General features: G+C 32.4%; 2 protein-coding genes across 2 annotated transcripts; both read left to right on the plus strand.

Moving 5' to 3' along the window:
• Positions 1-8,402: 8,402 nt before the first annotated feature.
• LOC125201433 (glycerophosphodiester phosphodiesterase GDPD1, chloroplastic-like) lies at positions 8,403-10,879 on the plus strand. Its single transcript, XM_048099537.1, has 6 exons — positions 8,403-8,580; positions 8,647-8,831; positions 9,421-9,480; positions 9,589-9,966; positions 10,054-10,250; positions 10,337-10,879. Exons 1-6 carry the CDS (start codon positions 8,484-8,486, stop codon positions 10,560-10,562), a joined length of 1,143 nt encoding a protein of 380 aa, XP_047955494.1. The 5' UTR covers positions 8,403-8,483; the 3' UTR covers positions 10,563-10,879.
• A 3,817-nt stretch (positions 10,880-14,696) lies between these two features.
• Positions 14,697-15,769, plus strand: LOC125209398 (NAC domain-containing protein 83-like). The gene is made up of 3 exons (XM_048109006.1): positions 14,697-14,971; positions 15,144-15,376; positions 15,464-15,769. Exons 1-3 carry the CDS (start codon positions 14,815-14,817, stop codon positions 15,674-15,676), a joined length of 603 nt encoding a protein of 200 aa, XP_047964963.1. The 5' UTR covers positions 14,697-14,814; the 3' UTR covers positions 15,677-15,769.

A 15,769-nucleotide genomic window follows, 5' to 3' on the forward strand; every position in this document is an offset into this window, starting at 1 on the left:
ATAATTATTGTATAAAATTTTCCAAACTCAACTACTACTGCACAACTCCATTACTAAATTCTGTCACATCAAGACTATATAAATGCCTTTGAATAGAAAAGTCCAGCAATTAAATTCTAATAAATGGGCTTTAATAACCCATTTAAAACACGGGCCAGAACTAGTAATGATAATATTTCAATTTCCCTTTATATACCGCTGAACAAATAAATCTTCTTGTTTTTTTAAAGAAGAAAATTTCGTCGGTTCTATTTATTGTTGTAAAACAGATTATTTATGCAATAATATTATGTAGAAAACCAATCCTAAGCAAATACTGAACTCGATTTAAAACTTATTAGTGAATCGAAAATTAATAAAATATTGGGATCGACTTTCTTTATAAAGACTTGTTAATCATGGCCTTGTTGCACCAGCTAAATCACTTTATATAATTAAGAAAATCTCTTATTTTTTTAATGAATGAGATAATTCGAAAGGTAAAGTTCGTTTTATTGGTAAAAAATGTAACTATGTAGTTGTAGGTAAGTATGAGAAATGGGCTTTCCATTTGTGTTTGCTCTTAGATGATTTATTGGGTTGGACCGACCTTATAAACGATACATAAAATGTTTCGTGGACATCTTTTTTGTGTATAAAATGTTTCATACTATCACTTTGTGTTTGTGATAACCATATGAGTTTGTAAAATAAATTATAAAATATTCCAGGTAGCAAAAACAATCATAATATTTGGCAAGTTTGTACAACTTGATGCCCAACGTTTATCACAAATACACAGAAAACACGTTTATTATATAAAAAAATTTATTTGGCAAGTTTGTTACGTGTATATATATTTCTTAAAAAGCATCAACTATCATTATATCCCGCTATTATCAGTGGCGGATCCAAGAATTTTATATTGGGGTTACGATAAATAATTACAGTAACTTAGAATTTTTTTTTTCTTTTATTAGAAATGGACCACTCACCCCTTAAAAGGCCTCATAAAGGGGAGGGTTATCCACACTTATATAGAGAAGCTAGGATCATCACCAAGCCGATGTGGGACAATTTTAACACGCCCCCTCACGTGTGAGCGGAATGACACATCGGACTTCCATCACGTGGGTAGGCAAGAGAAGAGATAAAGAGATAAACCATCATCGACTTGGGCCCTGCTCTGATACCATATTAGAAATGGGCCACTCACCTCTTAAAAGGCCTCATAAAGGGGAGGCTTATCCACACTTATATAGAGAAGCTAGGATCATCACCAAGCCGATGTGGGACAATTTTAACATCTTTTATTATCTTAATTATCTTTTTTCCCCCAATGAGTCCCTTTATTGTGTATAAAAATAAATATTTTTAGTGTTATTACTTGAAAATATTTCATTATATAAAATGGATGTTATTAGGCATTTGCATAAAAAAAGAGTTTATTTAGTTTGGAGAAAGTTTTATATATTTTAAACTAAAACAAAATACATCATATATTATTCAACCGGCAGTTAAAACCATAAATATAACATCAATGGACTGAATAGCCAAAGAATGCACCAGATGGGGATCGATAGCCAGAGAATGCACCAGATGGGGATCGAACCATGGCTTATGCTATGAAAGAGGAGTGTAATACCCCTTGTTCTTATGTATATCCGCCAATGGATATTATAATACTTATGATAGACAAATTATACATAGTTGCTTTAGAATATTGAAAAACTAAAATTATAGTAATTATTAGAGCATTCGCATTGATAGTCTTGCATCATGTCCAGTGAAATGGGTTGATGGCGAAACATGTTGCAAGTGTATTCTAGGGTTGATGGCGTCACTCTTGAAGTGATAGCTTGCGAGCTATCCTGCAAATGTTCTTATTACTCCTATTATCAATTGGTTTAGACTTTAGAGTGTATTATGTTACTATTTAGAGTTGGGCTCGAAACCAGTCACTACATATTTAATTTTAACTTACTTTGAATTTTTTTTTCTATTTCAATATTCTTTTAATTTTTACAATTTTCCCTTTATTTTTGTTATAATTAAATATTAATCTAATAACTAAAAATATATCCATTATTTTTAAAAATTAGATTTAAATTACAATATATTCAATATTTTGATTAAATTACATATTTAATTTAATTACACTTTTAATAAATAAAATAAAAATAAGAATGAGGTATAAAACGTGAGAGATGTTGATATTGCTTATAATAAGAATGAAATGGAAAAAATATTGTGGGGCTTATTAATAATGATGAGAAGGAATCCAAGACTCTGACATGATCATAGATAGCCTAAAAATATTGCGGGGTTTATTGGAATACCAAATCTGGCCAGATTATTTCCCTAAATTCCACGTAAATTGTTATAGAAAAAGAAAGCCCCTTCTAGTAATAAAGAAAGCATTCATGAAACCTCTAGATTATTGATCATTTGATGCCTTCTAATTTATAATAGAATCAGATACTATCATAGTATATATCACTAATTCACTATCATAAAGTTTTTCTTTTGTCTTTTTTTCCCACTCTGTTTAGAGAAAGTCGATTTTATTGCATTTGCTTTTGAGTTCATATGTTAGTGTAGTAACATTGCTATTTAAAACCTAAAATAAATTTACCTAATCTTTTGCTTAAAAACAGAAAACGACTTAACCTAATTAACCACATTGAAAACGATATGCAACTGTGTTTATCTTCTATGATTAAGATTTCCACCAAATGATGCAACCTAAACGAAAACAAAACTCGAATTAAAAAAAATTTGTTCTATTTAAAATAACCCCAAGTAAATTACTGGGTTTAATGAAAAATCGTCGATAATACTAATTGTGTTACCGTGGGTGTTAATAAATCAAATTATTTGCTTGACGTGTCCCAGTTTAACTTGCATAAGTCATAATGTAACGTTTTGATTTTTCTTAGGGGCAATTGTGAACTGGTTTGAGATTATTGTATGTCGATAACATTGCAAAAATGTAGGAGTATTGATTTGTATGAATGGTGCTACAAATGGTATATATGGACCGTCCGATAAATTGTGATAGAGTCGTTTGATAAGTTGGATAAATTTATCAATAAATTGACAATTTGAGAGAAAACTGAAGTGCGATAAAGTTCACAAAATATAGTTCAAATATGTGTAAAAATCATCCGACATGTGGAGCCACATCGATAGGCACTAGTTCTAAGATTAAAAGCAAAATAAGCTAGAAAGAAATAAACTTCGAAAGAAAATCCTAACAGGTGGAAGGATATCTTTTCAAGTTTTCATCTACTTAATCTATTAGGAGTAACTATGAAACTAATAAAAATCAAGCAAATTGCTTAGTCACCAATTCTTGTAATTTTCAAAAATAATGAAAATCTTAATTTTATTGGGCTCTTTTCTTCACAGATAAGTTCATTAGTCTTTAATCTTTGGTTCACTTGCATGTAAAATCAATGGATCTTGGACGACTTAATTTTTCATCTTAATAAGCCTCTTGAACTAATTTATTCAATTTATCCTTGAAATTCTTGGCTCTATTTCTAGTAACTGGTCCAACGGACATTGTAATTTGCAATCCTTAAGTTGCATCAAAACAAAATTATTCAACAATCATCGTACATAGTTTATAATCAACTCAAACACACTCGACGATTCTATGCAATCAGTTCGGAACACCTAAGGTGTTGCACACTATACTGGATGATTAGAGTACAAAATTCGATCTCTTACTTTTCAGAGTCTGAAGAAAAAATCTACACATGACTTTGATCCATAATAACGAAGATAATTTATGTCCCACCCACAGGGCAGCGCAGGTTATTCTGGAGAGGCAAAGTCGCAAGAAAGACAATCTATGTCGCAGAATATGTAATTTTTTTTTTACTATCTATTTAAATAAAATATTCTTCAGTGCAAGACAGCACGAGTATACGAATGTAAAGCTCCAAAACTACATCTTTTTATAAGGGAGAGTATACAGATTATTTTTTCAAAATTCCAATGGCCTATTTTCCAGAGTTCAATTACATTAATGACAATTAGTACAATTTGATAAAAGGTTATTGAAGTAAAAGATTATACTCCCTCGTATCATTAGAAATGAAATATTTTCTTTTTCGGTTTGTCCCATTAAAAATGAAAAGTTTTTAAAAATGGAAACAATATTCTTTCTACTTTTCTCTCTCTTTTATTTTACTATCTCTTCATTTACTCATAAAACAACATTACATAAAATTTCGTGCTAAAAAAGTAAATATTGTATATTTAATGCCACGGAGGGAGTACTACTCCCGCGAGGAAGAATAGAGAATTGATTCGTCACATCAATTTGCTAATTTTGTCTTATTTTGAGACAGATGTGGGTCTCTCAGAGAGGAATTTTTGTTTCCATTAATTTAAAGCATCGTTGTTCAAAAGGCAACATTTCCAAAAATAGATGATCTAAAATTTTATTTTGGATAAATTATTGTGATCAATGACTTGTAAAAATTACTCTAAATATAAGTATTTCACTTGATTACTTATAAATTCTTTTTAATCGGCATGCATCCCTTTCTTTGATAAATTCAAAGATATGAATGTTTCTAGTTTTCTACGCTAATTTAGTACTCCTTCTTTCTATAAAACTAAGGCAGTGTACTATAGAAATTCAGTAGTACTACAACACAAGCAAGAGACATTTTATTGAAGAGTATATATTATAAAAAAATTATTTGACTCTTGTTATTTTGTACAGAAATTAATAAAACTTCATGGAACTATATATTACTGCCTCCATCTCCAAAGAATATGCACTTTATGTTCGACATGAGCTTTGATGCAAAATTACTAAAGTAAGAGATAGTCAGAAAGAAAAAAATAATTAAAGTATTATTAATGGGGAATGGGTCAAACCTCTTTAGAAAGAAGAGAGTTTACACAATTGAAAAGTGCATATTCTTTTGGAAAAGAGGAAATATTAGATTTTCTATAAAACAGATTATTTGTGCTCCAGAAAATAACATCATTTTACATTGGGCTTATTTGTTAGGTCATTTTTTTCAAAAACTAACAAAAAAATTGAATTACGATAGCTCGAAACCATTTCAGCCGCTACAAGAAAACACATTCTAATTAAAATGAACTAAAATATTTATGATTTTTAATAACATTTAAAATAACAAAAGTAAAACAGCAATTCTACATACGTGTAAGGCCGAATAGGTGGGCCCAATATTTGATCTATACACGTGCTTCCAGAGACCACGGAGCTATTGAAGCCCATTCATCGTGCTGGGCGATAACATGTGGGCCCACATTGCTTTTTTTACTTGTTACCGAGATATCACCAAATTTTGCAATCATTTCACGGTAAATAATTTAACTCACATATTCTAATACTCCCTCCGTCCCCGATTAAGAGTCACATTTTTCTATTTCACTCCGTTCTCAATTAAGAGTCACACTTCATTTTTACCATAAATGGTAGTAGATCCCACATTCCACTAACACACTTCACTCACATTTTATTATAAAACCAATATAAAAAAGTGGGTCCCACATTCCACTAACATTTTTAACCAACTTTTCTTTATATTTCTTAAAACCCGTGTTCGGTCAAACTGTGATTGCTAATGGGGGACGGAGGGAGTACTATATTGTTGATGTTTTTAATTGAGCGGCGATCATCACATTTGATTTTTCAATAACTAACATACAAGATACACTTTCAACAAAAAAAAAAATGTTGGTGGATGATTGCAAATAAATCCAACTTTATAGTTCTTCATTCTGGTTAGTGAAACATACAAATTTGACCTAAATTCATAATTTTTTATGACAATATGGAGTATTTCTTTTTAGTAATTAATTTCTATGCTACTTTAATGTAATTTTGTACTTTTACATTATATACAGTAGTGTGAGTACTTTATTTTGTGGATGGAAAATTAGTCACATCATGTTGTTTTCACGGATATGAAAAAACAGTTCAAGTGGATCCAAGTGAAATCATAGGAATGATTGTGATTTAATTTGGAAGTTGTTTATTTTGAAAATTTTATATTACATCTTTCTTACTAATTAAAATTAAGCCGATAATATTATTTAGGAACCTATAAACAAATAAATATTTATATGATGAATGATTTTTTATAGCTTAGAAAAGAGATTTAGTTTTTTGGGTTCGTAATACTAGTAACTTGTTCCGTTCGTCTCTACATTTTTATTGCTTAATTAATTACTGATTAATTAAATTATGGATGATGTATGTGGCACGCGACGCGGCTATATTGAATGAGCCTAGTGTTCTAAATAACATCTCAATCTATTTATTTATTTATTATATAGTAAAATTTAAGAATAAAGCTGTATGTAGGTGGTGACTGGTGGCTGACTAGTTGCTATATTGCCAGCATATTATGCCACTTTTGTATACGGCTGAAAAGCGTGGATCCACATCACCTACAATCCACAATCCACATAGTAAGAATCTCGTGAGTTCTATATCAAACAAAAATATCTTAATCTTGATGACTTAAAGTGTTAACCTTCCAAGATCTATTAAGATAGTAATTATTTTATTATTCTTATTTTTTGTTAATCTACTAACTATTCGGTTAATGGGTTAATCGGATTATAATTCAATTGCGAATTTTGATTTTGAGTGATTTCTTTAATTAATCAATTCCTTTATAAGTGAATTTAATTTGAGAATTTGGCTGACAAGTCTTAACATGTAGTCCAAAATTAATTTTTATGTCGCCCAGCGGCAGTTATTTATTTTATTATAAATATCTTATCCCAGTTAAATATTTAGATCAAGATCTACTATATAATTATTGTGCTTTAAAAAGAACAAAAAAATTCAACGAATCTGTATAAAATAGGTGTGGCGCGGTGGTTAGTGACAAGCGCCACCGCATTGCCACCGATAGGCTGAAGAAGGAGCTGTGTAGCTAATAATTAATTAATTTATTAATAGTATTGTGATGGACATGGTTGATGATCTAATAATGAGTGTACGTGTAGCATAATCAATGCTCAAATCTCATCCATATTGGAATTTATTCAAATGCATATTTTATGATCTTCATATCGTGGTTACACGTCATACCTCGTCAACAAATTCCTATCCAATACTAATCTATTAAATCTATATAAATTGTTTTTGTTAAACGTGAGATTATCTTAATCACAATCTCTAGCCTTTTTTGTGTTTTACTCAATCTACCCCACACGTTATGAATGTACAATGGTGTTACAAGGCATGAAAATAGAGCACAAAATAAAAATAAATTAAATATCCGGTGATTGTGCTAATTAATGGTGGATGATCCTAGAGTCTTCACACATAGCTTAAAGATTGTGATTTACCTAACAACCCATATTTTTTCTTTGGATATATTCTTTGGCATATTCCTTCTAACATCTAGAATAAACCTTGCTTTCAATTCATGTTACTATAACAGTCATGTCCCACTAATGATTTTATGACTTCATAAATTAATTCAGCCTTTTGCATTATACGTATTCTGTTACTGCGATTTAGATTCCTATAATGATTTTATGTATCAAATTTGTCATAGTGGATTTTTTTTATGTAATTTGATTTAATGTGTATTTGCAGAATACATTGTACATAAAAATGATGTTTATTGAATACGTATATCTTGAATACTGACGTGGCATTGATTTTAACTTTTACCCGCGGCCGCGTATATACTTGATTCAAATTTGTTCAATTTGACTTGAGAAGAGGATGGAAATTAAATATTGCTACACATTGAAAATTATAATTTTAATATGTTCAGGAGAAATTGACTAGTCATTTATTTTCCATCACAATTCTTCTCGAACACTACAAATGCATATATCCGTAATCCGCTTGTACAAATCTATTTATTTGTCATGGGCTTGAGTTTTTCTGTATAATCCTGAGAAATAAATAAATAAAAATATAACATTTCCAGATCACATTCATACAGCCACAAAAAATAACAAAAGTTTAGATGGAAATTTAATCCAGTCAAATAGAATATTTTTAAAAACGAAAAAAAAAATACTACTCCATATCCTCTTGCAATAGTTATCAAAGCTTTACTAATTATAGCAATATTATAAATATATATGAATCAATATTGTTTAATATTTTAAAGTTTATATTTGAGCATAAAGTAGCTTGATTTAGACGGTGAATAAAGTAATATATTAATAATTAAATTTAATCGATAATTATCATCCAGTTGTAACATGTGTGATTTCAAAACGGATTGGAGTTACCAAAATGAATAGTGGTATTAATAAAATGGAATAAAAGAAGGAGTGATGAATAATAGAATAGGATTATAGAGAAGAATATCCAAACGCATAATACGGAATTGTGCAATGAAAAAAAGGAATATTCTGAGGTTGTAGGGTCCATAAATAGCCCTCGTCCAATCCATTTCTCCTCACAACAAATTCGACAATACCAATTGTATCCTCTCTCGCTTCGCCGTCTCCCTCTCTCTTCATCCACAATGGCCCTCAAGGCCGTTCACGTCTCCGACGTTCCCAACCTTGATTGCGTCCCCGACAATGCGTCTTTCGCTCTCTACGCGACGCGATTCTCCAAAGGTACCTTCATTTTTTTTTTTTTTTTTCGGCGGAATTTTGGCTGAGACGCTGCGTTTGCAATTGAAGGTGTGGAAACGGAGAGGGCAACGTCGTTTAAGGTGCCGAAATTCCTGGTGATCGGGCACAGGGGGAACGGGATGAACATGTTGCAATCAGCGGATTTGAGGATGAAGGCAGTTAAAGAGAATACGATCCTTTCGTTCAATACTGCTGGAAAACACGCCGCTGATTACATCGAGTTTGATGTCCAGGTACACATTCATCTTTCCTTTTTTACTAATTTCCTTTTTTCCGTCTGTGAATTTTAATTTTCTGCGAAATTTATGTTTCCATCGCCGTCGCCGTTTTCCGGCGTCGTTTTAAAACACATACTACATTTCTTCACAAATTGGGTGAAATTTATGTTACCATCGCCCTTCGCCGTTTCCCTGAGCTGTTTAAGTAATTTTCATTAAATTTTGTATTTCCCTCCCTTTTTTGTCACTACTGTTCAAACGGTGTTTTGTCGCCGCGTAGATCTCGACGCCGTTGATTTTCTGCTGCTAGATTTAATCAATCTCAGATACGGTTTCGAAAAGAAACAAAACATTTCGCAATTACTAATTCTCAGTTGAATTATTCCTCTTCCTTGATTTCAGGTCCTAGATTTGATCAATTCTAAAATTAGGTTTAGGTTTTACGATTTGGTCTCTTAATTAGTCAAGAAACTGATTGGTGTAATTTTTGTGGCTTTTTCTTGATTTTCTTCGTTATGCGTGGATGGAATTCTATTTATCGTCTTTGCTCTTGAAGCAAGATTATTGAGACAGGGGAGTAAGAATACAAATCTGGTTTTTGTAGGTGACAAAGGATGGCTGCCCCGTCATTTTCCATGACAACTTCATATGCTCTGAGGAAAATGTAAGTTTTCAATATAAATTCTAAATGTTAATTTATATCTTTGATTGTATTATGTGAATCTTTTCAATGAAACAATGTTTGAATAAAAATATTGTTATGCATTTTCAGGGTTCAATATATGAGAAGAGAGTCACAGATTTGTCACTGTCTGAGTTCCTCACCTACGGCCCTCAGAGAGAGCTTGGTTTGGAGGGGAAACCGTTGTTGAAGAAAACAAAAGATGGAAAACATGTGAATTGGACTGTTCAATCCGACGAACATGCCTGCACTCTGCAGGAGGCGTTCGAGAAAGTAAACCCTTCTTTGGGTTTCAACATTGAATTGAAATTCGACGACTACATCGTTTATCAGCACCAGCATCTGACCGATGTGTTGCAAACCATAATGCAAGTCATTATTGGTCATGCCAACGAACGGCCAGTTATATTTTCCACCTTCCAGCCCGATGCTGCTCTAATCATCAGGAAACTCCAGAACACCTACCCTGTAAGCTAGCTGGACGAACTTGATTCTTGTAATATTGTTGCAACTTGCTCGAGCGAACTTGATTGCTAATGGTTGTTGTGTGTGCAGGTGTTTTTCCTCACTAATGGAGGGAACGAGATCTATGAGGACGTAAGAAGAAATTCCTTGGAGGAAGCTATCAAACTGTGTTTGGAAGGCGGTCTAGACGGAATTGTGTCCGAGGTGAGGGGCATCTTTAGGAATCCGGCAGCAGTCAAGAAAATCAAAGATCTAAAGCTCTCTTTGCTCACATATGGCAAATTGAAGTGAGTATAGTATACATAAATGCTACATTTTGATTGATACATGTATGTGAACAAAACTGATGAGGATTTGGTGGTGTTGATTTCAGTAATGTGGCTGAGGCTGTGTACATGCAACATCTGATGGGGGTGGACGGGGTCATCGTGGATTTGGTGAAGGAGATAACGGAAGCAGTGTCGAAGATGATGAGGCCGAGCGGGGGCGTTGTAATGGAGGGTGAGGATCAGGGTGTAGTAGAGGGGACGAAGCCTCAGTTCTCACAAAGGGAGCTGGAATTCTTGTTGAAGCTCATTCCTGAGTTGATACAGCAATAATGAAGATTCACACCACCACCATTGTATGATAGTTGATATCAGGGATTAAACTAGTGTTTCTCAGTGTGGGTGTGTGTTTCTAGACGGAAGTCTGTAGTTTGTTGCTCTGCACATAATTCTTCTTTTCTACATTTTCAAGGTAGGATGATTAGCAATGAGAATAGTGTGCTCTATTTGTATCACTACTTGGGTGATGTCTAGTGATTTTCTTGTTGGAAATCCTAAGTCTTGCTCTCTTTTCTTACTCGGGTTTTATGTCATACCCCTCTGTGTAATGTAACATTTGTAGGGGTAAATTTGATTAAATTTTCTCTCAATTCTATGTTCATGAGATTTGATATGTTTCGCTAAGTATTTCGGTTTTCCCCCCAACACGAGTTATAGTCATAAAATATGAGAATAAGTTATTCATAGTCATAGCAATCATATTTGAAAGAGTATTTTAAAAATTAAAAAGGCAAAAATGCCTGCTACCGATTCAAACTCCATCTTCCATTCTCACATTCTGCTTCCAGGCCTATATGTTTCACTTGGAGTTAAGTGTTAAATTAGTTGTTGCAAAAAGGACTTCGTTTAAAATTAAGAATTACTATCATTGAAAAAAGTTTGATCAGAAACTTACTATTCATATTTATAATTACTCCGTCCTGCGGTAGTTGAGTCTACATTATTCTTTCTATTACTTTACTTTTTACTTCATTTTAAGTTTTTAACTATTTATTTTTTCTAAAACAAATGCAGAAAATGAAATGACTCAACTAACACGGAACGGAAGAGTACTAATTTTGCGACAATAATAAATTTTGATTACCAAAATTTTAATTAAAAATATTTTTAACAGAAATACATTATTTGAGAAAAGGAATAAAACTATTCAATTAATGTATGTATGTATTCTCGAGGTGACCAAAGCATGCTCGAATTTCAACTATTTTTTTTTTAAAATTATACTGTAGTATAATTTTTTTTAATTCCTTAATTATAAAACATGAAAACTATATAATTCAAACTCAATAAAACAGAACAACAAATTATCCTAGTGTGCAGAATGTTTTTTAGAATTTTTAAAAAAAAAAGTCAAGTGAAACATCACATAAGCGTGGAACTTGCAGAAACAACCAATAGAGTAGTGGGATTACTGTAGTTATATGAGGCAGTTCCATTGATATTGCTCGACTTTTCTTCCCTTTTTAGGCTTTAAAGGATTTTTGTATATTTGGGCTTTAATTTACTTTTAAAGGACCGATCCAGTTAATATAAATTCACTCACAACAGAGAATCTAATTTAAATTACTGCCTCTTACAATAGGATTCACGTGAGCATAAGTTTTAAGAAAAATATTAAGAATAGTAGATTAGAGAAGTTAGTGGAATATGTGGTCTACTTTTATATTGGTTTTATAATAGAATGTGAGCGAAGTAAGTGAAATTTGATGTGCGTACTTACCATTTGTGTTAAAAATGAAACGTGACTCTTATTATAGGAAGGACCTACATGCCAAAATGTGACTCTTATTATGGGACGGAGTGAGTAGTACTTTGTACGTACTAAAGTCCATCAATAAATTAATGAAGATAAATTTATTTGGGGATAATAATTGCTCAAATATATATTGGATTAGTGTAATTTGAACAAAATTGAAAAACATGAGTGTATGAAATGTCTCTTTAACTGTGGTTAATTAGTAATTATCTCTTAAGTAAGCAGAATTATGCAAACCTAGACTGGGAATTCATGTACTATTATATTCCTGTTTGGTAAAATTTTGGAGTTGAGAAGCGGGAAATCTTTATTAGCACGACCAAAAACTAGTTTATCGATGACCTAGTCAAGAGTAATTGACATCTGAGTTCAAGAGTCGAAGGATCACGCATTTGAATTCGATAACGATGATTCCATTATGAATGGTTTCTTACAGTATAAGCTAAATTACATTTTTTTTATCAAGAAGACTACAAACGACGTTGTTTTCTATTTTTTCTTAATGCTTAATTTGTGAAATAGTAGTACTAATTTTACACCCCATTAAAATAAAAAAGGCATCTCCATCTCTCTATTGCTAGTCTTAATTATGTCTGAAAAAGCATAGTCCAGCCCTCCAAGATACGTTCTTACTTTGCCACTGAGTTTACTATACCACTCATTGTTTTCATTCTAGTTTTTGTGAACACATAATCTAGAAAATGATGCATATTTTCATGGAGGGATGGAGTATTAAACAAAACATATGGTATGTATTTGATTTTTTCTAAACAACCCTTATCTGTAAAATAACATGAAAACATATTATATTTATAATCACTTCGGTTTAAAGCTCAAAACTTTCTCCTGAAAATCATTCATTTGTAGAGATTTATTGTACATTATTTGGGCTTATATTATAAGGAAGTATCAGACCAGAGCATTTTGTTATTTTGACTTAAGGCCCAACCCGTTAGCAAAACAGCAGGCATCTAAATATATTTTGGACCTATTCTACCCCTATTAGCCTTAATTAAAATTTCTTCTATAGAGTAGTTTTATCTCTGCATAGCTTCATTGCACAGATAACAATCACCAACAATTTCGTACACAACTCTCACATATAAATTACATAAATTAGTTGAAGGAGCATTTAATAGGCATAAATTAGTTGAAACAATTCCAACCATTCATACACAATTTCGCTTTGTTGTACTAGTCACAAAATTCGAGCATGAATGTCATTAAGCAAATCAATAAATTAATGATGATTTAGGCCCGGTTAGGCCTTCAGAGGTGGGCTTCTGGCAAGCGCTGGGTTAAGCCCCCCCCTAGCGGGTCACTGCGTACCATGATTTAACATCCTTCACAATGCTGTCGAACCGGGATGGTTTTCTGTAATATGTTTTCATCTCTAGCTAGGCATCATTTCCTTGATTAATTTGTAACTCATGTTTCTTTTGTTAGGAAATAAATTCATAACTAATCGCGAACATAATAAGACAACAACGCGATTAATCATTTACCCAGTTTGACGCGATGTTTCTCTACATTTAAGGGTGAATATCAAACCAAAGAGTTTAATATATAATTTTCTTATACTATTTACAATGAAAGAACAAATAGGTACGGACAAAAACATTAAACCACAATCCTAGTAACAATAGAAACTGAGTTAAACCTAAATATATATTATACGGAAACCCAAACCTAAATATACCATTTCCATAAATTCTCTATCATTTATTCATTTATGCATTTCGCCTTTATACTATGCTAAAAAGATTTAATTGATGGAGCGATGCCATTTAGGCGGAGATGCATCGAATTTCTCTTTGATATTGATCGTGTATGGTGAAAGAAACATGTCAAGATGAATCCAAATCCACATCAAATACGTCTTATCTTATAAACATTTCACTTCCACAATTTTTAATCTTAAAATATGCATAAGCCGTCTTCTTTACAAACACTTCACTTCCATAAAAAAAGGTCAACTCTTAAAAACTCTCTGTCTACAGAAATAATTGAAACATTTATTAAAATATTAAAGCAACATCATCCCTCAAAACAAATAAATAAACCAACGTCGTTAGTGTTTTTAACACGCCTATTTGAAGTCAAACTATTGAAATGAAATAGATGGTCAATCAAGACGTTCGAGTCCGAGTATGAACAGGATTTACACGTGCCTATTACCTCTTTTAAAAACTTCAAATAAAATGAAATACTTCGCCGATCTAATGATTAATAATTTTTCAAATTTCAACATAAAACTAATGAAATAGTAGAACGAGAAAAAAAATTGAAATATTGTTACTTGAAAGGTAAATACATAATGGAGAAAGAGAAAGAGAAAGAGAGATAAAAAATGATAATCAATATTAGTAGTACTAGTGTAGTTTTTTAATTATTCACAATAGTCAATATTTTTAACGTATAAAACCGAATTTACACTTTTAATTACACGTCAAGTAGAAATATGATTTCGACGTGTTGATTTAACCTTCTAAAAATCATTTTACCAATAAATGTCAATGGCAACGATTGAGTCCGAGGTGGAGTATAGGATTTCTCAATAGTAAAATAATCATTAAAAAGAATAAAGTATAATTAAAGAAAAATAAGAAATTCCGCTTCATTTCCTCTTATATAAAGAGCAGCATCATTTGTTTCAAGACAGCCCACAACAAAAAAATTTCTCCATCTCTTAAACCTGCACTCAAATTCTCTGGCTGCAGTGTTTAATCCAAGAGAGAAGATAAAGATTCCTCTTTTTCTTCTTCTTCTATGGAGACTCTGAAACTTCAAATTGGGTTCAGATTTCACCCCACCGATGAAGAGCTATTGCTTCACTACTTAAAGCGGAAGGTTTTGTCTCTGCCATTGCTCGCCAACGTCATTCCTGAACTGGAAGCCTTCCAATTCAATCCATCGGATTTGCCTGGTTAGTTCTTGTTTTTCTCTCTGCTGATTTGCAAGAATGGTGGTTGTGAGAAATCTGTATTCTTGTGGGAGAATATTGTTTGCTGGGCTTCTTCAAAATGATATCTTTCTTGATCCCTTTTCCGATTTGGGGAGAAATTTCAAAAATAAAGGTTTAATTTGATTTGGTGAAGGTGATTTGAAGGAGAAGAGATATTTCTTCTGCAAGAGAAAGAGGAATTTGGTGAATAAATGCGGCTACTGGAAATCAAGCGGCAAAGACAAGCAAGTTGTGGCTTCAGGGAGCAATAATGTGATTGGAATCAAGAAATCGTTTGTTTTCTATCAGGATAGGAAGATGAAGACTAAATGGATTATGCAAGAATTCTCTCTTGTGGGCTTTCTCAAGACACCATTCTTGAATCAGGTAATAGTTCATACAAGCATTTTATTTGTGAAATTTATTTTCCTGTCTGAATTGGGCTTCAGATTTAGTACTACTTGTGTTATGCAGAGGCTACTGATGCAAGTGGGAGATTGGGTTGTTTGCCGTTTGTACCAAAGGAAGAGGAAAGCAAGAAGTCATGGGGCAACAGCTTATAATAGCAAGGGGGCTTCGGTTGCTCAAACGCCGTCGTTTTTGCCGATGTCGCTGTCGTGTTCAAGTGGGATAACGGACGTCTCTTCTAGTGATTTAGATCAGGAAGCAAGTAGTCGTTTTTTGTGAGAGATTTGCCTGATTCTGAAAGGGCCTAATGAAAGTGTAGTCTCATTTTGTTGTGCAATTTGGCAATCAGAAAAAAGGCTTAAATTGGAACAA

This window comes from Salvia hispanica, chromosome 1 (assembly GCF_023119035.1).
Source record: "Salvia hispanica cultivar TCC Black 2014 chromosome 1, UniMelb_Shisp_WGS_1.0, whole genome shotgun sequence".
NCBI lineage: Eukaryota > Viridiplantae > Streptophyta > Magnoliopsida > Lamiales > Lamiaceae > Salvia > Salvia hispanica.